General features: G+C 41.8%; 1 protein-coding gene across 2 annotated transcripts in view; it reads left to right on the plus strand.

The window, feature by feature from the left end:
* Positions 1–6,086: 6,086 nt before the first annotated feature.
* The window catches only part of LOC126460637 (zinc finger protein ZPR1), a 66,012-nt gene continuing 49,959 nt past the window's right edge, over positions 6,087–22,139 (plus strand). Inside the window, exon 1 of one of the 2 annotated variants that reach the window (XM_050095930.1) lies at positions 6,087–6,268. In XM_050095930.1, coding sequence (XP_049951887.1) covers positions 6,161–6,268 — 108 coding nt within the window. In that variant the 5' untranslated portion in view covers positions 6,087–6,160. The remainder of the gene's footprint in view (positions 6,269–22,139) is intronic. The other variant, XM_050095931.1, reaches the window with a different exon arrangement.

Genomic DNA, 22,139 nt, shown 5'->3' on the forward strand with positions numbered 1-22,139 from the left:
TCTGCAACCGTCACCTTAGAAGTCTCCGGTGTGTGTCGGGAGCCGAGACGACTGCCCACAGTAGTGAGCCGAAGAGTGTCCCGCCGCTGGCTGGCTCTGGACCCCGCGTCGGCCTCAGAGGGTCAAACCAATGACCCACCGTCAACTGGAACGCTGGCACCCCATCTGCTGCTGCCATTAGCCCGGCAGTGTGATGTACCTCGCCATCCAGGAGAGCTGCCACACTTGAACGACTCTCGTTAGAAAACAACACCTATTTATACTCGGCTGTGCGCCTCTGTTTTGCCAAGCTCGTCACTTCACATCCCGTATGCATAACACTTTGGTTGGCCAGTGGCTGTCTTCTGCCTGTGACTTGCACCATGGAAACTGCTGTGTGCACCCTCTTCAGCAGTTCTACACCCTTGTGGCCTCTATTTGCCTTTGCAACTGCTGGCATGCATAACTTACTGCAATCCGCCCCCCCATGAACCATGGACCTTGCCATTGGTGGGGAGGCTTGCATGCCTCAACGATACAGATAGCTGTACCGTAGGTGCAACCAAAACGGAGGGGTATCTGTTGAGAGGGCAGACAAATGTGTGGTTCCTGAAGAGGGGCAGCAGCCTTTTCAGTAGTTGCAGGGGCAACAGTTTGGATGATTGATTGATCTGGCCCTGTAACACTAACCAAAACGGCCTTCCTGTTTTGGTACTGCGAACAGCCATAATTTTTCCCGAGGGCATGCAGCTTTACTGTATGATTAAATGATGATGGCGTCCTCTTGGGTAAAATATTCCGGAGGTAAAATGGTCCCCCATTTGGATCTCCAGGCGGGGACTACTCAGGAGAAAGAAAGCTGACGTTCTACGAATCGGAGTGTGGAATGTCAGGTCCCTTAAACGGACAGGTAGGTTAGAGAATTTAAAAAGGGAAATGGATAGTTTAAAGTTAGATATAGTGCAAATTAATGAAGTTCGGTGATAGGAGAAACAAGACTTTTGATCAGGTGAATACAGGGTTACAAATACAAAATCAAATAGGGGTAATGCAGGAAGAGGTTTAATAATGAATAAAAAAATAGAAGTGCGGGTGAGCTACTACAAACAGCATAGTGAATGCATTATTGTGGCCAAGATAGACACAAAGCCCATGACTACTACAGTAGTACAAGATTATATGCCAACTAGCTCTGCAGGTGATGAAGAAATTGATGAAATGCATGATGAGATAAAAGAAATTATTCAGGTAGTGAAGGGAGGTGAAAATTTAATAGTCATGGGTGACTGGAATTCGACAGTAGGAAAAGGAAGAGAAGGAAACTTAGTAGGTGAATATGGATTGGGGTTAAGAAATGAAAGAGGAGGTCGCCTGGTAGAATTTTGCACAGAGCATAACTTAATCATAGCTAACACTTGGTTCAAGAATCATGAAAGAAGGTTGTATACGTGGAGGAATCCTGGAAATACTAAAAGATATCAGATGGATTATATAATGGTAAGACAGAGATTTAGGAACCAGTTTTTAAATTGTAAGACATTTCCAGGGGCAGATGTGGACTCTGACCACAATCTATTGGTTATGAACTGTAGACTAAAACTGAAGATACTGCAAAAAGGTGGGAATTTGAGGAGATGGGACCTGGATAAACTGAAAGAACCAGAGGTTGTACAGAGCTTCAGAGAGAGCATAAGGGAACAATTGACAGGAATGGGGGAAAAAAACAGTAGAAGAAGAATGGGTAGCTTTGAAGAATGAAGTAGTGAAGGCAGCAGAGGATTAAGTAGGTAAAAAGACGAGGGCTAGTAGAAATCCTTGGGTAACAGAAGAGATACTTAATTTAATTGATGAAAGGAGAAAATACAAAAACGCAGTAAATAAAGCAGGCAGAAAGGAATACAAACGTTTCAAAAATGAGACCAACAGGAAGTGCAAAATAGGTAAGCAGGCATGGCTAGAGGACAAATATAAGGATGTTGAGGCGCATATCACTAGGGGTAAGATAGATACTGCCTACAGGAAAATTAAAGAGACGTTTGGTGAAAAGAGAACCACTTGCATGACTTATCAAGAGCTCAGATGGAAACCCAGTTCTAAGCAAAGAAGGGAAAGCAGAAAGGTGGAAGGAGTATATAGAGGGTCTATACAGGGGCGATGTTCTTGAGGACAATATTATGGAAATGGAAGTGGAGGTAGATGAAGATGAAATGGGAGATACGATACTGCGTGAAGAGATTGACAAAGCGCTGAAAGACCCGAGTTGAAACAAGGCCCCGGGAGTAGACAACATTCCATAGAACTGCTGACGGCCTTGAGAGAGCCAGTCATGACAAAACTCTTCCATCTGGTGAGCAAGATGTATGAGACAGGCGAAATACCCTCAGACTTCAGGAAGAATATAATAATTCCAATCCCAAAGACAGCAGGTGTTGACAGATGTGAAAATTACCAAACTATCAGTTTAATACGTCACAGCTGCAAAATACTAACGCGAATTCTTTACAGACGAATGGAAAATCTGGTAGAAGCCGACCTCGGAGAAGATCAGTTTGGATTCTGTAGAAATGTTGGAACACGTGAGGCAATACTGACCCTACGACTTATCTTAGAAGAAAGATTAAGGAAAGGCAAACCTACGTTTCTAGCATTTGTAGACTTAGAGAAAGCTTTTAACAATGTTGACTGGAACACTCTCTTTCAAATTCTGAAGGTGGCAGGGGTAAAATACAGGGAGCGAAAGACTATTTACAATCTGTACAGAAAGCAGACGGCAGTTATAAGAGTCGAGGGACATGAAAGGGAAGCAGTGGTTGGGAAGGGAGTGAGACAGGGTTGTAGCCTCTCCCCGATGCTATTCAATCTGTATATTGAGCAAGCAGTAAAGGAAACAAAAGCAAAGTTCGGAGTAGGTATTAAAATCCATGGAGAGGAAATAAAAACTTTGAGGTTCGCTGATGACATTGTAATTCTGTCAGAGACAGCAAAGGACTCGGAAGAGCAGGTTGAACGGAATGGACAGTGTCTTGAAAGGAGGATATAAGATGAACATCAACAAAAGCAAAACGAGGATAATGGAATGTAGTCAAATTAAGTCGGGTGATGCTGAGGGAATTAGATTAGGAAATGAGACACTTAAAGTAGTGAAGGAGTTTTGCTATTTGGGGAGCAAAATAACTGATGATGGTCGAAGTAGAGAGGATATAAAACATAGACTGGCAATGGCAAGGAAAGTGTTTCTGAAGAAGGGAAATTTGTTAACATCGAGTATTGATTTAAGTGTCAGGAAGTCATTTCTGAAAGCATTTGTATGGAGTGTAGCCATGTATGGAAGTGAAACATGGACAATAAATAGTTTAGATAAGAAGAGAATAGAAGCTTTTGAAATGTGGTGCTACAGAAGAATGCTGAAGATTAGATGGGTAGATCACATAACTGATGAGGAGGTATTGAATAGAACTTAGAACTACTTAAATCTAACTAACCTAAGGACATCACACACATCCATGCCGGAGGCAGGATTCGAACCCGCGACCGTAGCGGTCGCGCGGTTCCGGACTGTAGCGCCTAGAACCGCTTGGCCACTCCGGCCGGCGGCAGCGTGGAGGGTAAAAATCGTAGAGGGAGACCAAGAGATGAATACACTAAGCAGATTCAGAAGGATGTAGGCTGCAGTAGGTACTGGGAGATGAAGAGGCTTGCACAGGATAGAGTAGGATGGAGAGCTGCATCAAACCAGTCTCAGGACTGAAGACCACAACAACAACAACAACAACAACAACTGCAATCCGACCCACACCTGGCTGTAACTCGTGCTCCAAATATCACACAAAACTAACTTCCCCTATCCTAAACGGTGGTGCCGCTACAGTATCAAAGTACACGGTAGACAAATCAAGAAATGTGAGGCCTGTAAAAAGGAGTCTTTGGAAGGCCACATCACTATTATGGTCATCCTGTAGAAGCAGCTCAAGTTCAAATAGTGCAGTCATTTTATCTGGAAGATAAATGGGACTGTTTTCACCAGAGTTCCAACAAAAAAGACACTATTACCGTAACAGCTGAAGGTCAAAAAGTTGTGAAAGTGACTTGCAGTATTAAAGAAACTTTTGCCAATAGTAAAATGGCTACATCACCAACTCCAGGCAGCCCTTCAGTGTCACGCTGGATAGAGACGTTACCCATTGTGTCTGTTGTCTATGTACGTCATTCCAGAGCAACATGAAGGCTGCAGTAGCTAAATTAGTGCATGGAGAAACAGTGCACAGAACAATGGGAGTTTGTGCATAATGTGGCATACGATACAGTCGATGCCTCATAGTTTGTCAGCAAATTACGATCGCACATCTGACGACACTGGCCAGTGACACCTACAGGACAAAATGGACAATGCCCATTCATATTCGAGGACCTCTCTAGCTGCTATTGTACAGCCGTATGGAATGGTACAGTGCGCAAACCACTGCAGCCACCATACCAAGGGTCATCTACAGTACTTGGTAGAAGCAACAACACTTTTAAAATAGACATTAGGGGTGCGCCAAGCATTGTATCCATTGACAGACCCAAACGTGGCTTCTACAATACACAAGATTCAACGAAGACGGCCAGCCATATGACCATCAAAGATAAAGATGCAGTACATGAAGATACACATGTTCAACATTATGCCAACAAGATACGACAAACTACAGTTACTGTCATCAAGAAAGTTTCCCCACAACTCACTGGTACTACCACGTTAAGCTAAAAAACAGTGACAAAGAGTGCAGGACATGTCTGATTCAACCTCAGATATCGTTGGCACTGTGGGGAAGGTGGGGGTAGGTATCTCAGGTATCACACCGTGCCACAAAAACAGTGGCAGTGTACATAAATATTCCGTGATACTCATGATCCCATGTGTATTCATGAGTCTACGTGTTATTCTGTGACTATTGATTTAGTTTTAGCATTCTATGCTCCATGTATTAGAGAACATAACTTATTCATGGAAATAAATGATTAAGTCTCAATGGATAACCACAGATTATTGTGTTAAGTTGTAGTTCCTCCTACGAAGATATATTGCTTTAAAGATAACGTGATGGGTTATTTAGATCCAAAGCCATATGTAGGCTACAGCTTTGTAAAAATTATTGAACCACTGCGTCCAGATCGTAACGCTACCAAGAAAATGAGGAAATGTCGGCAAGCACTGTGTTAACTACGTAACAGGATTAATAAAGGGTTTGCAGCAGGGTTACCGGAGGATACAGAAGCGTTGAGAATGGTTTACATGATGTCTACAGCACACTGCTGAAGCAGAGTGAAAGAGCCTTTGATAATATTGTAGGAATGTACGGGGGTGGCCCCCAAACTAACACAAAACCCAATCAACAACAATGGGATAAATTATCTCTCATTACATGGAACAATACGTCCAACATTATTGCATTTTGGGATGAAGTTTGGAAGTACGGAGGTGCAACTGGAGGAGATTCGTTTAACGCATTGGCTTTTTTTCTCAGTATCTCCGATCGTTTTTACAAGGGCTAACCGGGTAGTTAGAGTATTTAGTCAAATGGATGTAACTAAAACGCAAGTTCAAAATAAACTGAGATGCCGTATGCTATTCTTAACGGGCATGGCTTTGATGCACCTTCCACTGCAAACAAAATTGGAAATATGCTATCTTCTGTTGTGTGAACCAACTTCGCTGCAGTGCACACATGATTTGGTACCGGTAGGTTACATGGATACAAATTAATGTTTAAATTAACATGTACAGTGGTGCACACAGTCTGGATCTTTAAAAAATGCAGGATGTCTGCTTTCGTACTATCAAGCACATGAAATTCGAATAATGTTACTCAATCACAGTTAATTGCTTGTATAACTGTTATCTCCAGCACACTCAAAGTTAAGAAAATAAATATAAGTTAATGTTGCCCTATTCCAAAGTATAATTTTTTTACAATACTAAATTGACATAATAATATTTTTTATTTTCTTTCAGCCTTTTTCTGTCCTTTTTTCTGTGTAGACACGTTCAACTTATCTCGTTTTAGTGGTTTGGCAAGTCGCCATCGATAGATGAGTGAGATATCTTTATGCCATGATAAGTTGACTCTTTGATGTGTTTTGTATGTAATACTTGCGTGTTGTTTACGCGTGTAATTTGGTTAACGTTTGTAAGCTGAGTATGTCGAGGGACATAGATAAAAAGCCGATATTTAGAGATCTAGCTGCAGATGACCCAGATCCCGAAACAACAGAAATTGAAAGCCTTTGTATGAATTGTGGCGAAAATGTAAGTTTTAGTTTTGCAGTTAACAGGCCGTTTATGTGAAAGGAGTTGCAGATAATTTTAATTTGAAATGTGTCTGAGTCCATCGGTGTTTTCAACTCTGTTGAGACTGTATGGACGCCTTTGTTTTCGGTTTACATTTTTTAGTAGTCGGTGAAGTCAGCACAAAATGGCATTAGAAATTCTGTAGCATAAAATTCACAACTGTTATTTAATTCTAATAGTTCAAACGGGCGGTTTTGAGAAACTTGTCAACCTGTTAGAAATATAAAGCGCTTGATTTCACAGACTTTCCAACTTACTTCTGTTGATGAAAGTAACATTGCATACATGCTTTTGTTGGAAAGCAGAAATAATATTGAGGAAGCAGCAAGTCGAACATTTTCCTTAATATTATTTAACAATATATTATCCACGTCCTACGTAACGGTTTATTTTGTACCTGACATAGTGTAGTGCTGTAATTGATTTCCGTTTGCACCGCCGGCTGTTGTGGCCGTGCGGTTCTAGGCGCTTCAGTCTAGAACCGCGCGACCGCTACAGTCGCAGGTTCGAATCCTGCCTCGGGCATGGATGTGTGTGATGTCCTTAGGTTAGTTCGGCTTAAGTAGTTCTAAGTTCTGGGGGACTGATGACCTCAGATATTAAGTCCCATAGTATCAGAGCCATTTGAACCGTTTGTACCATTCTTGTGTTATTTTTTCAAGGTGGGGGCATTAGAGAGTCGACACCTCTTTTCTTCCTTCCATTTATATTATTGAAACTGAAGTTTTCTTATACTATAATTCCACAGTGTAAGTATGATTCAAAAAGACCATTTACACTGGGCACAGAAGTTGCTTATTAGCTTATGTGCAAACTGTTTCGTACTAAATAGTACAGTACTTCATTTATAGCAGACTTAGCCTCAGTGTTTTCTCCATTGGAGCTTATTGTCTGACATAACTCTCAAAAATTTTACACTGGCAGCTTCCTGCAACGAATGAATGAATGAAATTTTATTGTTGTTTAGCTATTACAGCAATTGACAAAGTCAAGTTACATATTTCCAAGTTATACAGCATATATACACGGGTTAAAGATCAATATGTGACATAGGTTTTACATAAAATACAATATTTAAAATGAAATAATATGAAAACATTGCATCATAACTGATTCAGTTAAAGAAATTATGCTGCACTCTCCAAATCGGTACCACTATGATATTTTACGGTCGTAAAATTCCTGAAGTGAGTGGTATGGATTTGCAGCTAACCAACTGAACAATTTGCCTTTAAATAAATCAAATGGAGCTTCTACCCATTCTAGTGGCAAATTATTAAACATCTTCATACGCACTACTTCGTAGCTGTTCAATGACTTGGATAATCTTATGTCAAGATTGCTGCTATTTCTGATTCCATGAGAGTGTACATCTCTTCTACACTGGTGTTCTGATAAGTTGCTCTTTTTATGCGGTAGGGCAGTGTAAATATACATGTTTATAACAGTTAATATTTTAAAGTTGATAAACAGTGGTTTGCAGTGGGCCAGTTTATCACTGTTTGTGATAATTCGAATTACTTTCTTCTGAAGTACCAAAATGCCCCATATTAAAAGCCCATAGGATATAATACATTGAAAAAAAAACAAAAAAAAAAAACAATGTAGGCTGACCTTACATAGGCCGCAGGTACATGGTTTATTAAATTCTTTAACAAATACACCACTCTAGACAGCCTTGCAGTAATGTATTTAAAATGTGGCTCCCAAGTCAATTTACTATCTATAACAATACCTAAGAACTTAGCACTATTCGTGAAGTCTTCTACTGCGGATCTCTCAAACTAAGTACAATCTTTTGAGTTTTACTCTCATTAAGCAGGAACCCATTAGCTCGGAACCAAACTGATGCCTAAGAACTTAGCACTATTCTTGAAGTCTTCTACTGGCGGATCTCTCAAACTAAATACAATCTTTTGAGTTTTACTCTCATTAAGCAGGAACCCATTAGCTCGGAACCAAACTGATGCCTGTGATATTGTGTCGTTTGCCACAGTTTGGAGCATATCAATGTCTGAGCTGATATTGAAAAAAGTGGTATCATCTGCATAGAGAATGGAGTGAGTATTTATGTAGGATGGTAGGTCGTTTGTCAGGGTCAACAGAAACATCCGATCTCACGCGTCGGTTTTGACCCGTGACGTAAGGGTGTTGTGGTGTGTGACGTCATTACGGCGCGGAGTTTGGTTTGTGAGTGTGGCGTGTTTTTAGATGTCGTGTTGTTGTTTGTTGTGCCCTCTGGTGGTATGTTCATGGTTTTCGTTTGTTTGGTGAGTTGGGCTCAGTTTGCTGTTGCTCAGTGGTGAGTGCTGCGTGCGTCTTTTTGAAGCAGAATTTGTATCAGTGAGTTAACGGTTTTGTGTGATGGTTAATGTAATGATGATTGTTGTACGTCGGGTGGGTTTGTTATTAAGTGTATTCGGTTGTGGTTTTTTGTTCAGGAATGGATATGAAAGACCAGATTAAAAGTTCTCTGTTGAGGGCTATGATGGGGGACACAGCTTTAGAGCTGATTAAATTTCTTCAGCTATGTGGCTTAATTGCCGAGGTCGTGAAGTGCGGTGTGTGCCGTGAACCAATGAAATTGGTTAAAGTTTCTGCCTCTCGGACCAGGGACGGTTACATGTGGCGCTGGCGCAAAGATGACATATGGCGTTCCATACGGCGCGGTACCTGGTTCGAGAAGTCTAGATTGGGCATGCGTGAGATTGTGCTTGTTACATATTATTTTTGTTATAGATCCCCACAGAGTTTTTGCGCGCATGAGACTGGTGAGAGTGAGAGGACTGTTTTAGATTGGTATTCCTTTTGTCGTGAAGTGTGTTCGGAATTTATTAAGTACAGGGGTAAGTTGGGGGGGCATGGGGTGGTTGTGGAGGTGGACGAGTCACAGTTTGGGAAAAGGAAGTATGGGAGGGGGGAAGTCTGTGGCTGGTCTTTGGGTGTGGGGAGCTGTTGTTTCGGGGGTGGGGGGGGGGGGGGTGGGGGTTCCGAATGTGTTTTTAGGGTTGTGGAAGAGAGGTCGAAAGCTGAATTAGTGGGTTTAATTGAGGAATATATAGAGCCGGGGTCCACAATAGTTTCTGATGCTTTTTCTTCTTATAGGGGGTTGGGTGAGAGGGGATTTAATCATTTAGTAGTGAACCATAGTTTAGAGTTTAAGAATTATGAGAGAGGGGCTTGTACTAATACAATAGAGGGGATGTGGGGGGCAGTTAAGTCAATCCTTGGGAGGGGGAAGAGGCGCTCTTCCAACCTTCAGTCTCATTTAGATGAGTACTGTTGGCGGAAGAGTGTCCCAGAGGGCTATTGTATTGTTCGGGTTTTCTTAAGGGCTGTGGGTAAAATGTATAGGCCGAAAGTGGTTAGTTAGGGTGGGCTGGGTAGGTGGGTGGGTGGCTGTGGTTCAGGGTGGGGTGGGTAGTTTATTTTGTTGTATAGTGTTTGTTAAGGTGGGGAGGGGGAGTGTGTTTGTTTTTTGTTTTAGTTGTGGAGGATCTATTTTGTTGAAGTTTTCGTTGAGTTGTAGTGTGTGATTGAGATGTTTTTTATGTTGCATTTGTTTTTTTTTTTTTTTGGGTTTTTTATTTTGGGGTTGGGGGGGGGCGGGAAGGGGGTTGAGGTGTGGCTGGGTTGGGTTTTTCTTTTGGTACAGTATTTTTTCGTTGGTTTGCGCGCGCGCGCGCGCGCGCGCGCGCGCGCGCGCGTGTGTGTGTGTGTGTGTGTGTGTGTGTGTGTGTGTGTGTGTGTGTGTGTGTGATATTGTGGTGGCCAATCTAGTTTGTGGGGCTGGAACTTTCTTGTGGTAAGTTCTCATTTTTTTTTGTTTTTGGCGTATGTGTTGTGTATTGGGGTATAGGGAAGTGTTTCATTGAAATTTGTGGTTGTGAAGGTTGGTATTGGTATTCGTATTGGGAGATGTTTTTGAGTTACATAGGTCGAGGGTAGTGGTCGATCCTAAGTTATGGGATTGGGAGCTGCTTTTGAGCTCTATAGTTCGAGGGAAGTGTTCAATTTCAATGTTTGGTGGAGTATGTTGATTTTTGTGGGATCGGGAGCTGCTGTTGAACTATTTAGGTCAAGGGAAGTGTTCGATCCCAATTTATGGGATCGGGAGCTGCTGTAGATATATGTAGGTCAAGGGAAGTGTTTGTTCGCAATGTTTTGCGGTGTATTTTGATTTTTGTATTGGGAGATGGGATCGGGAGCTGCTGTTGAGCTATATAGGTCAAGGGAAGTGTTCGATCACAATTTATGGGCGATAGCTAGATGGGCAATTTTTGTCTCCTTTCTTGTAAATGGGCACTACCCCAGATAATTTTAATACTTCTGGGAATACTCCTTCAATTAGACATCTATTTATACATTTAGTAAGAGGATATACTATGTAGCCAGTTATCTTTTTTAACCTATTACAAGAAATACCATATATATCTTCACTATCAGAGGGTCTAAAGTTATTTACAAGAGTTAAAACAACATCTGGTGTGACCTCTGTTAAAAGGAATTTATCGTTCAGGGTGTATAGTCTACATTATGGTATTTAATGAGATCAGCAACAGTCTCTTGTGGCCTCACAATGCTTTCCCTAATTTGGTTAACAGATTTTATACAGTAGTTATTAAATTCATCTGCTGAAATTACTTCCTCAACTTTCTGCTTGCTTTTCGCCACTGAATTCATTATAGTCCATGCTTTTCTGCATTTATTTTTTGATGACTCAATGCTGACTAGGTTATGTTGTTTTTTGGCCTCATTTAAAGCATACTTATATTCCTTTTGTGCTCTTGAGTACCTTTGTTTAGCCATATCAGTTTTCTGAAGTCTGTAAGAATCTCTATACAACCACCACCTTCATTTCATATTGGCTAGTTGAGCAGAATACCATGGATTCTTATCCCTATGTCTACTACTGTTACTTTTAGTGTTAACTTTACATTTGTATTGAGGGCAGTTGGTTTCGAATATATTTAAGAAATAATGAAAAAATCTATCAAACAATGTATTGGCAGAGCCCTGAGCATTATTGTTAAACAGATGTGACCAGTCATAATTACTGAGTGAGACCATGAAATTAGACAATTTTTCTCGCGTTATTGGTCTTGTGATGACTATTTTAGGCTCTTTAAACTCCTTATACTCCATGTTAGGCCTATCTGTACCTATTTTTACCCAAACTGAGTCATGGTCCGAGAATTCGAAGACAGCTACATCTGAAGACAGTAACTCTCTATTGACATTTGTAAGTATGTTGTCGAGACAAGCGGACTGTCTTGTGGGTTTGCAGTTCGTAAAAATGAATTGAATTGTCGTAACAGGTCTTTAAATTCATTTACAGTGTGCACAGCTTTGTTTACATCAAATGCGGCATTGATGTCACCACCAATCACAATACTATATTTCTTCCACTGAGGACTAAGAAAGAAATTTAGTAAAGTCTCAAGTTTTTCTAAAAATATTAATGGACTTCCATCTGGTGATCTATAAAGAGATACAATAGCAATTTTTAAATGATCAAGATATACGCCTGTGGCTTCAAAATGTATCTCACTGCACAAAAATCCTAGATCTAGTTCATTACTACAATTTATTAATCCCTTCTTAATGTAAATTGATACACCCCCATGAATATGTTGCTCTCTGCTAAAACTGTTTGCTAAGTGGAAATCATTTAGTACATGAAAAGATATTTCATTTCCTTTACACCAGTGCTCACTTAAGCATAATGCATCAAATAAGTTCTCATTTGCAAATTCGTTTAAAATTATGTGTTTTCCACTTATACTTTCAATATTGAGATAACCTATCTTGAAAGACAAAGTTGGTGAGTGGTTTTTGTTAATGGGGCATTCATCATTACTGCTATATTTCTCTCTAGTGTTACTGACATTTATTATATTATTCTTATCTTTAATCTGGTCATCCAGTATGAATCTGGGCAAAGCTCTTAGTCTCAGCCCTTCTTTGCTACATCTAAAAAAGAGTTTTCCTTAAATCTAAGTGGTATTGACTTAGAGCTCTCGATTTTTGTTATGCCTAACTCATTGGCTAGTTTTATGATTTCATTACTCACATACTTCTTTCCGAGTTGATTCAGATGGAGACCATGAACAGTGTGAAATCTTGTACCTAAGTTAGTTATGTTTACAAAACAGACATTTTTAAAGTATTTACAAAATTTCTTCATTTACTCTTGTCACTTCAACATTCACACACGACCAGGATGGAAGATCATGCCAAAATGGTATTGAAAAGATGAGGATTTTTGTATTTTGTAGTTCCTGCAGTTTCGTCTTTAATGAGAACAAGAAGTCCTTTCCTTCATTTCTCGCTACGTCATTTGATCCAGCCAGAAAAACTGCCAGTTCCATGGCTTCTGCTGGTGAAGACCCTGCTACATTTTGCACTAGGTTTTATTGTGGCTGAGATATGGTGGCTTGAATTGTTCTCAACTATATCCCTTAATTTCCTTCCTTGACTGTCTGCATATAAATGTATTTTCACAGGCCTAGGTCTGCAATTGCGGCTTGCTTTCTTGTGGTTTTCTGTTTCATTACTTCTACTGACAGTTGACGTAATATTTCTACTGCACCCATTATTCACTTCACTTCTATTGATGTAATATTGTTGCTACACCTATTACTCTCTTCACTTTCATTAACCTTACTTGTGTTAAGCACATTGACTTGTGAGTCTACTTTAATGTTTTTTTCTGTAGCAAGAACACTAAATCTGTTTTCCAAGGGTGGAAAGTTTACACAGACTCTACCGCGTTTTGTGACAGGAACAGCCTGCCATTGTCTTTGTAGGCGATCTAATGGCCTACATTGATTGCTTGGTTCTGTGTACACGACACTAACCTCTTCTTGGGGAATTTGTTTAATGAGTTCCTGATTAATTGCTGCGTATTCCTTCTTCAGTCGTTCATTTTCTTTGGCCAGAGCTAGGTTCTCTTCATTTACCACTGATAAGATAGCTTGTAAAGTATTATAGTCAGTGTTTACCTCATGTTTATCTTCCTCCATCAGCGCCATATTGTCCTTACTCTTCAGACAGACATTGCATCGCCATTCGCTGTTTTCGTCTGGAAGATTGTCTTCTAACTTTGCACATCGAAAATGTAACCAACCGTCGCACTCATCACACAGAATTCCGTTTTTCACAACTTTACTACACTTTATGCACTTTATACTCATCAAAATTCTACTTTTCTTGGGAGCTAACTCACTTGTAACCATACTACTTGCCGCCATTTTGTTTTATCAATAAATTTATCTATGTGGTCTTCATTCCTTTGTTAATAAACACTATGAGGACCAACTTTTTGTTTACATTTATAATGAACATAAGTCTTTTGTGCACAGACATAAAGGAATTAGGTTACTGACAATATTTCTGTTGTGTATGTATTTTTTTCATTGTAGGTTGTGGTGACATAGTGATCTCTAATGTAGTCCAAGGTCTAGGGTAGGTTGGACAGCGACAGTTTGATTACGAGTTGGTGTGGAGTCTTAGTTGTAGTGACATACAAATCTGTCTTGTAGCCCAGTGTCTCTGTTAGGTTATAGGTGACTAGTTCTTAGTTACTATTGTTATATTAGACTTTCCAGCTATTCTCACTCACTATACTGCTGGTTTTTGAAAAAAATTAGATTTCAACTTCTTTTTTACTAATATCACATCATTGGCATACAGTAGGTTTTGTTCCTTCTGATTGACTTTGAGATTGTTTATGAATTGGTCCAGTAATAGTGAACAAAGTATAGAATACTGTGTTACCTCATACTTAACAGCCTTGATCGCAGATCAGCTTCCAGTCTCTGCATTATACGTACAAACAAAGCTGACACTTAATGCAGCGCCTGATGGGAGTGGCCGTAAAGGCATTTCCCCATTTACAGTCGCTCCCATCAGCCACCGTGCCGAATGTCAATTTTGTTTGCGCGAGTATTGAGCACATACTGCCTTTTGTTGTCAACATACTGTTTTAGCCATTATTCTCCTTGGCCTTTGCCATAGCTTTCAAGCTTTTCTATTAATATGATAGCAATCTGCCACATTGACTATCATTAGTTGGATTAGTATATCCCTTTATTTTGGATTCTCCATTACTGCACAGTCTTGACTGTGTGGTCATTGTAGTATGTGCAGTACAGCAGCTTGACAAACTGACATATTTTGGCTACACTCAAAAATTTGTTCTAGTCGCACAGTGTCGAAATGTGGTGGGTTGCCTGTATTTAAAAAATGAATGATGTAGCATCGAGCGTTTCCTGAAGAGCTGTGATGTTGATATGCCACATGCAATTGCAAGAAGATCGAGTAGTAGTTCATTTGGTAATAGAGGGAAGTGGACAGGCACTTAAAAGTACCGAAGGGACCAATATGTGAGAACAGCAACCTGCCTGAAGTGGCTTATTGCAGGGTTGGGGGGTCGAACCCGGGACTCTATATGGCACAGCTGAAGCCGGGACCCACCGCGCCGTATTTTGTCAGGAGGTTGAGCAAGTTCAAGAGCATCAAGGGGCAGTGCAGAGTGATTCACCAGTATTTGGTAACATTTGTTTATTCCGATGATTTATAGTGCTTGATGGGAGAAGCGTAGTGTCGGGGTGCCATCCGCATGCTGTTCCGCGAGTCCAGCCGGCTCAGCAGACTCCTTGTTTGCCAATGCCGCTGCTGCCGTCATCAAGGTCGCCCTGCTGTAAGTCAGCTTTGCTCTCCTAGTCACCACCCGCGTTGCGACTTGCGCCGCTCCACTGCCCATGATTCCAGAGACTGCTACAGTCCCTGGACCTCGCTGCCCTCTGCCCCGTTTGGCCTTCTCTGTTCGACCGTGGGTCGAAGGTGGGTGTACTGATCACCCGTGGCCCTCGGGCCACTGCTGCTCCGTTGGCGAGACCAGACTTGAACCCGCACCCTCCTGGATACTGTACCACAACTTGCCACTAGTAGTGCTTGCTGGATGGCAACACCCGCTGCTGTCTCTTGTGCTGTCGTAGTGCTGTTGTGCCTCCCACAGTGTACGCCTCACCCAGACCCCGGTATGCCAGGTGGGAAGCGAACATAGCCCATAGACTGGAGTGGAGCTAAGCCCCTCCTGGACCCGCTGCAGATTGCTCTCACTGCCCTCCTTCAGGCAGACCATGCGATCTCCCAAGTTCCAGGCTGCCGTTCTGTCCTGCCCCTGAGTTGTGTCCCCGGAAGCGGAATATAGCCCGAACAAGTACATGGAAACAAAGTACAAGTTTATGTAGAATACTTATAACATTGCTGTCAGAGTGGCCCCTAAAAGCGCAGACCAGCACAGGTCCGTCCCGATTCTCATCTGACCTGGCACACTCTGTTCCAAGCTAAAATTGCATCTCTATTTCTGTTGGTTCCGCCCTCACTTCTGACGTAGTGTCAGAGAGAGACAGAAACTGTGGCAGGGATAAATTCCCACACGTCAGCCACTAACAGATCGCCGCTCTTGGCTCTGGTCTAGTGTCCCCTCATACATTGCAATGACTTAAATCAACGATGCAGTTTCCTGCCTCGTTGTTGCTTCACTCAAAACAAATCGTGCATGCAATACCGCCATCACAGCTCCGCACCCGCGAGTGCCATGTTTACCTTGCCTGGCCTACTGGCTGTCGACTGTTACCACACTCTGCCAGTGGCCCCAGATTTCATCACCCAAAAGCGCCTTCATTGAAGTTTGATAAGATTTCCCTTTCCCTCAACTAGGATTGACACTAGCGCAGCACACCTCCCTCCTTTCAACAAGGTTCGTCCCGATTCGAGATAAAACAGACGTGGCCTGTGGCTGCGTGAACATACCTTGTTCACAAAACTTACATTTTACAGACTAAAACTAACGAGATCATCAAAACATTAACTCTACACCTATACACTGTTTACCCATGCCATAGGCAACTGATGTGTTGGCACCTCCTCCACTGGTATACGTTTCCACATTCCCCACAAAGCTATACTCAAGAAAAATAGAAAAACGACACACTCTGTGGCTGAAATGCTCACTGTCATTATCTTGTTGCTCTGATGCTGTTCGAACGTGTTCCAATACTTTATTAACCATGATAAATCATTCCTGTGCATTAATAAAGGAATGCAACGTCTCCAAAAACTCTGGGTTTAACGTAGAGTTCAAATGTGTCACATTCTGCACTGGTAATATCTCCAGAACCGCTTCCGGATAAAACAATGTTTCCTGTGACAAAGTTAAAGCTGTTTCACCCGTATGTGATGCTGGAAGACGGAAATCCTTCCCCACAATCTCACAAACAGCACCATTTATAATTATTGCACTCTCCTGCAGTTGCAACCTCCTTATTTTATCCGCTCTCTGATTGGTATAATAAGTGGCCATCACCCATATTGGTGTAATTACAGAGTATAACCAATGCCTCCCTACCTTCTGGAAGTAGGAATGTGTCGATAACACCTCTTTCTCACAATCTGAGCCATTTGTAATCCCCAGGAACAATCCAACTTTGCATGTACTACTATCTGAAAAAACTGGTCGATTGTGGCAAGTCATCACTCGTCCGTGTTTACAATGCTCCACCTCTGACAATGATAGTACTCTGCGAGCTTCTTTGTTCGCCGAAATAAAAAGTATGTCTCCCATCCTAATCTGCACCCATTTTCCAATCTCCTTCCATTTCACTGGGTATGAATGAATGGGAATGTGTCGATAACAACTCTGACTGCTGAAAAACTGACATCAGTGTAAACTCGCGCCCCATTCGTTCTCTCCTGCACCAACGACACATGAAAGAATATTGCTATAGTGGCCCGAGTTACCTCCACTACATGTTCTATATCTGGTGGAAATTGCCTCTTTGCTAATTGTAATCCTCTAAAAAGATCGTCTGACGAGATTAACATTGGACTAAGATGCCCATTTACTGCATGATATACTGCTTCGTGTAACATCGTTACTTCTGTACATGTGTCACTTAATTGGTCTGCTAATGCCTTAGCAACCTGGCAATAGCTAAGTTACCATCCAATACGTTTAATCGTTTCTGCAGCATCTCTAAATTGCTATTTATAATTTCCCATGTCTCTCCCGCATATTGAGTCAACTCCTCTGCTAAGGTTCGAACGAGCTTGGTGTTATTCAAGACCCTCGTTTCCAGGCTTTCCCCATGGCTATCATCCAGCACGTCCACATATGTTCTGACCCTGCGAAGAAAAGGAACGAAACATGCCTGTACCACCCATTTTCCACTACAAGTTAGTACAACATCGTACGACATCCTCAAAAATTCTGAGTAATTCATTCTGTCCCTATCGTATTATCTGGAGGGGGGGGGGGGGGGGAACGCAACTATTTTTGGACCCACCAAAACGTTAGAGGGGGTGGGGGGACCAGAAAAAACAAAATGCAAATTATCCCTTGATACACAAAATGTAAACATGCCATACAATATTACACTTAAAATAATTTACTCCCTCTGTAACCGTAACACATACGGAATGTTATGCATCCGCTGTTGTCCTTCTCGCGAGACCTCCTTCTGCTTGCTTTGCCCAGCCTCTGCAATCGGGTCACTTCCTTGTAATTGAGGTAATCCGTCCACCATTCCTTTAAAAGGCTTTACTCTACTCACGTGGATAATGGATGTTTTTGTTGGCAGCTGCGAAGTCATCTCCATGAGCTGGTATGGTCCAGAGTACATCAAGAATTTTTTCGTCTTTCCCTTAGGTGTATGTGGATTCATGATTAATACCCATTGACCTACCCTGTACTGTGGTAAAGGTCCCAACCCCTTATTCAGTTCTTCCTGCCTCTCTAACGCTTTCATATTGGCCTTCTGTACCCTCTTCCAGACTTCCTGTATTGTTAGTGCAAATTCCCTTACTGCGTCCCCTTTAGCTCCTGATTCCGGGCATAGAACATCAAATGGCGATGGTATCTTTCTTCCATAGACCACCTTGAATGGTGACATTCAGACCCCGTAATGTATTATTTTAGTGTTATAACTCGATACCACGTTTGGAAGAAAAATGTCCCAGTTATCGTGGTTTCCATTCACATAACAACTTAGCATTTTCGAAATTGTCCTATGTACTCGCCCCGTTCTCACCTGTGGATGAAATGGACTGGTCAGTAATTTTTTAATTCTCAATAAACGACACCATTGTGACATTAATTCGGACATGAAGTTCGTTCCGTGATCCGTAATTATGGTATCAGGCACACCAAACTTCAATAACCAGTTATTGACTAAAGCTTGTGCTACCATACTTGCCTGTGGTCTGGTATTGCGACCATGGCTAGAAACCACGAAAAGTGATCAATTATAGTTAAAACATAATGATTTCCTGCTGGTGTTTTGTTGTATGGCCCGCGAATATCTAGCCTGATAATCTCAAATGGTTTCGAAGCCTCTGGTAACCATTGCAATGGAATTCTTGTGCGCGTCACATCTCCTCGCTGTGCACACGGCACACAATTTGCTATGTATTGTTCCACATCCCTTTTTCTAGTGCGCCACCAAAATCGTTCTGCTACTCGTCTTCCTGTTGCTCGATGACCACCATGCCCTGAAAGCACATGATGATGGGCCTGCTTTAAGACTTCCTCTCTCAAACTCTTTGGTACCACTGCCCGTGGTCCTTGCCTGGTAACTCTACACAACAAATTTTCCTCCACAATGAAATGTGGTTGAGTTCTAAAACCCTGGCACTCCTCATCCTCTGCTTGTGCTGTTTGCCATTCCGCAACGCTCTTACCCATTACTTCTAATGCGTCTAATTTGCGACTGCATCTGCATTCCCGTGTTTCTTCCCTGGCTTATGAATTACTTAAAAGTAAAATTCACTTAATTTTAGAGCCCACCGTGTTAATCGACTAGAGGGATCCTTGAGTCCCAGTAACCATCTCAACGCTGCATGATCTGTCATGACCTTAAACTTCCTAGCATAAAGGTAACAACGAAAATACATTACTCTATATATTACAGCCAACATCTCCTTTTCCGTAGTGGAATAATTCCGCTCTGCCCTATTTAACTGTCTTAGAAGCATATGCCACCGAATGCTCCTGTCCGTTCACCATTTGCCCCAAAACACATCCTACTGCGCCATTTGAAGCGTCACATGATAAGATGAAGTCTTCTTCAAAATTCAGAAACACCAACACCGCACCAGAAACTAATCTCATCTTTAATTCATTGAAAGCTTCCCAACATTCCTCCGTCCACTGAAATTTAACCCCTTTCTTTAAAAGCTTTATTGTTAATGGCTCAGCTATTTTAACAGAATCTTTTACAAATTTACGATAATATGAACATAACCCAATATACGATTGTAACTGCTTCATCGTATGTGGTGTTGGAAAATTTTTGAACCATCTCTGTTAACCGAGGATCGCTTTGAACCCCTTGTTCACTAATTACATGACCTAAATATTTGACCTGTGTCTGCACATAATTACATTTTTCTAAACTTAATAGTAACTGTTCTGACCTCAATCTTCTAAAGACTTCTCTAAAACGCGATACATGTTCTGGTATATCCTTCGAAAATGCTATAATGTCATCTAGGTAAACCATACATGTCTTTTGTTTCAGTCTGCTTAAACTCCCATCTAATAATCGCTGAGAAGTTGCCGGTGCATTCTTCAACCAGAACGGCATACGTGTATACTGATAGTGTCCCCCAGGAACAGTAAAAGCTGTCTTTGCCCTATCCTCTGGCATTACTTCCAACTGATGGTATCCACTCCGTAAATCCATCGTCGTAAAATACTTACATTGGCCCAGATTGTCCAATGTGTCTGTGATGTTCGGAATTGGGTATGCGTCCGAAATGGTTTTCGCATTCAGAAACCTATAATCACAACAAAACCTATATTTCCTTGTACCATCCACTGACTTCTTAGGTACGAGAACTACATTGCTTGAATATGGAATAGCGCTATGCTCTATGATTCCATCCCGTAGTTGTTATTCTATAAACTCCTCTAGAAGCGGTTGCACATGACGTTCTATCCTATATGGTTTCCTAAACACGGGTGTATTATCTTCCGTTGATATGTAATGCTTTGTAATCGGTGTTGCTGGTAACCTACCCTCCGTTCTGAATAAATCACTAAATGTCAATAATAATTCCTCCAACACGACTCTCTTGTCTCATTGCAAATGCTGTAATTTTCCCCTTAATTGCTTATGGCTTGTCTCTAAATCCTCCCTATCGAGGTTATCATCAAAAACCCCCACCATGGCCAATAACAACCCTTTCGACTTACAGGAACTCTATAATCTCCTTCCACATAACTTGCGTGAGCTAAACTCCTCATTACTTGAGAGTGGCTCCACCATATACAGCGACTCCTTTGGTAAGTCCATATTTATCGAAACCCAAACTACCTTCCCTTTACCTGCCGGTATGTTATCCTGCTGATTGACCTTTTATGAATCCATTCACAGTTTAGCTGGTGTCTCCTTCATGTGAAGTGTGCCTTGCAACGTTTGTCCATTTGCAACCGTTTCCCCTATGCGAAACATTGTTCCTCCAAGTTCCACTGTTTGTTGCCAAAGATTTATCTTCCCACAATGTTTGTCGAGGAAGTCCAGTCCGAGAATCACCGAATATCCCTCACCTACATGTGGCAACACCTCTACCTGCTCACTAAATTTAGTTCCTGCGATCATGAATTGAAGTACCATCGTATCCAATGACTCCACTTTATTATCTCCCACCCCACATAGCCTATAACGTGGTGGCTCAAGCCTTCTCCTGCTAACCAGGTCTAGACTAATAACAGACATGTGTACCCCTGTGTCAACCAGAAACCTTTGTTCCCTTCCGTTCACCAAACCTAATAAGCAGCATTCCATCTGTACACCTACAAGTGTATTACCTAATTTCACTCTGACTACTCTCTGACGGTTGAAGCAATCCCGTTCTTGTTTAATGGCTGCTGCCGTCGAGGTTCCCCCCTACTTTTGCTCCTGCAGTTCACTGCCCTGTGACCCATTTTTCCACATGAGTAGTAACGCAACTGCCGCTGACATTGCCTCCTAATGCACCCTACCTGGCCACAACCAAAACACTTAATTTCCGCTGCCAGGACTTTATGCTCCACTCTTTGCTTCGTCGCATAATCTACCTCCTCTAAGTATGTGGCAATCCTTAAAGCAACTGCAAGATCACTGGTATTCTCCAATTTCACCCGATGTGACATCTCCGGTGGTACTCCCCGCAAAAACATATCTAACACCCTGGTCCTGGCCTCTTGTAACAGCACTTTATTAGTTTCCCCATTCTGTGACAGTTCGAACATTTGTACATTCAGTTTTCGAATCCTGTCTGAGAAAACCTCCACAGTCTCATTTCTCCTCATAACTAATGCACTTAATTTTTCCTGAAAAAACCTGGTACTATTCTGTTTTTGGTACCTCAAGCTCTGAAAACGTCCCCACCTTGTTCAGTGTTTCATCGTACAATATGTGCAACTTGGCAGCCCCTATCAAGCGTAACTTCGCCACCCTCAATATTGCAACATCTCACCACCCATTGGCCTCAACCATTGTGATAACGTCATTAAGGAATACTGACACATCCTTCATTGCTTTACCCGAAAAGGGGTTAATCAATGCTGCCGACTACCGGGGCAAACAGTCTGTGACACTCCACAACCTGTAATTTACTTTCACCCGACGTCCCTTCCCCTACTCGCAATGCTTCAAATCTCAATGCTAATTCTTTATATTTTTGTTTGTCACTTATCCTCGCCTCTGACAATACCCCAATTTGCCCTGTTAGAGCGGCTACAGCTTCCGCTGTAGTCACTGACCGTGTTTCCACCATT

Source organism: Schistocerca serialis, chromosome 1, assembly GCF_023864345.2.
Source record: "Schistocerca serialis cubense isolate TAMUIC-IGC-003099 chromosome 1, iqSchSeri2.2, whole genome shotgun sequence".
Classification (NCBI taxonomy): domain Eukaryota; kingdom Metazoa; phylum Arthropoda; class Insecta; order Orthoptera; family Acrididae; genus Schistocerca; species Schistocerca serialis.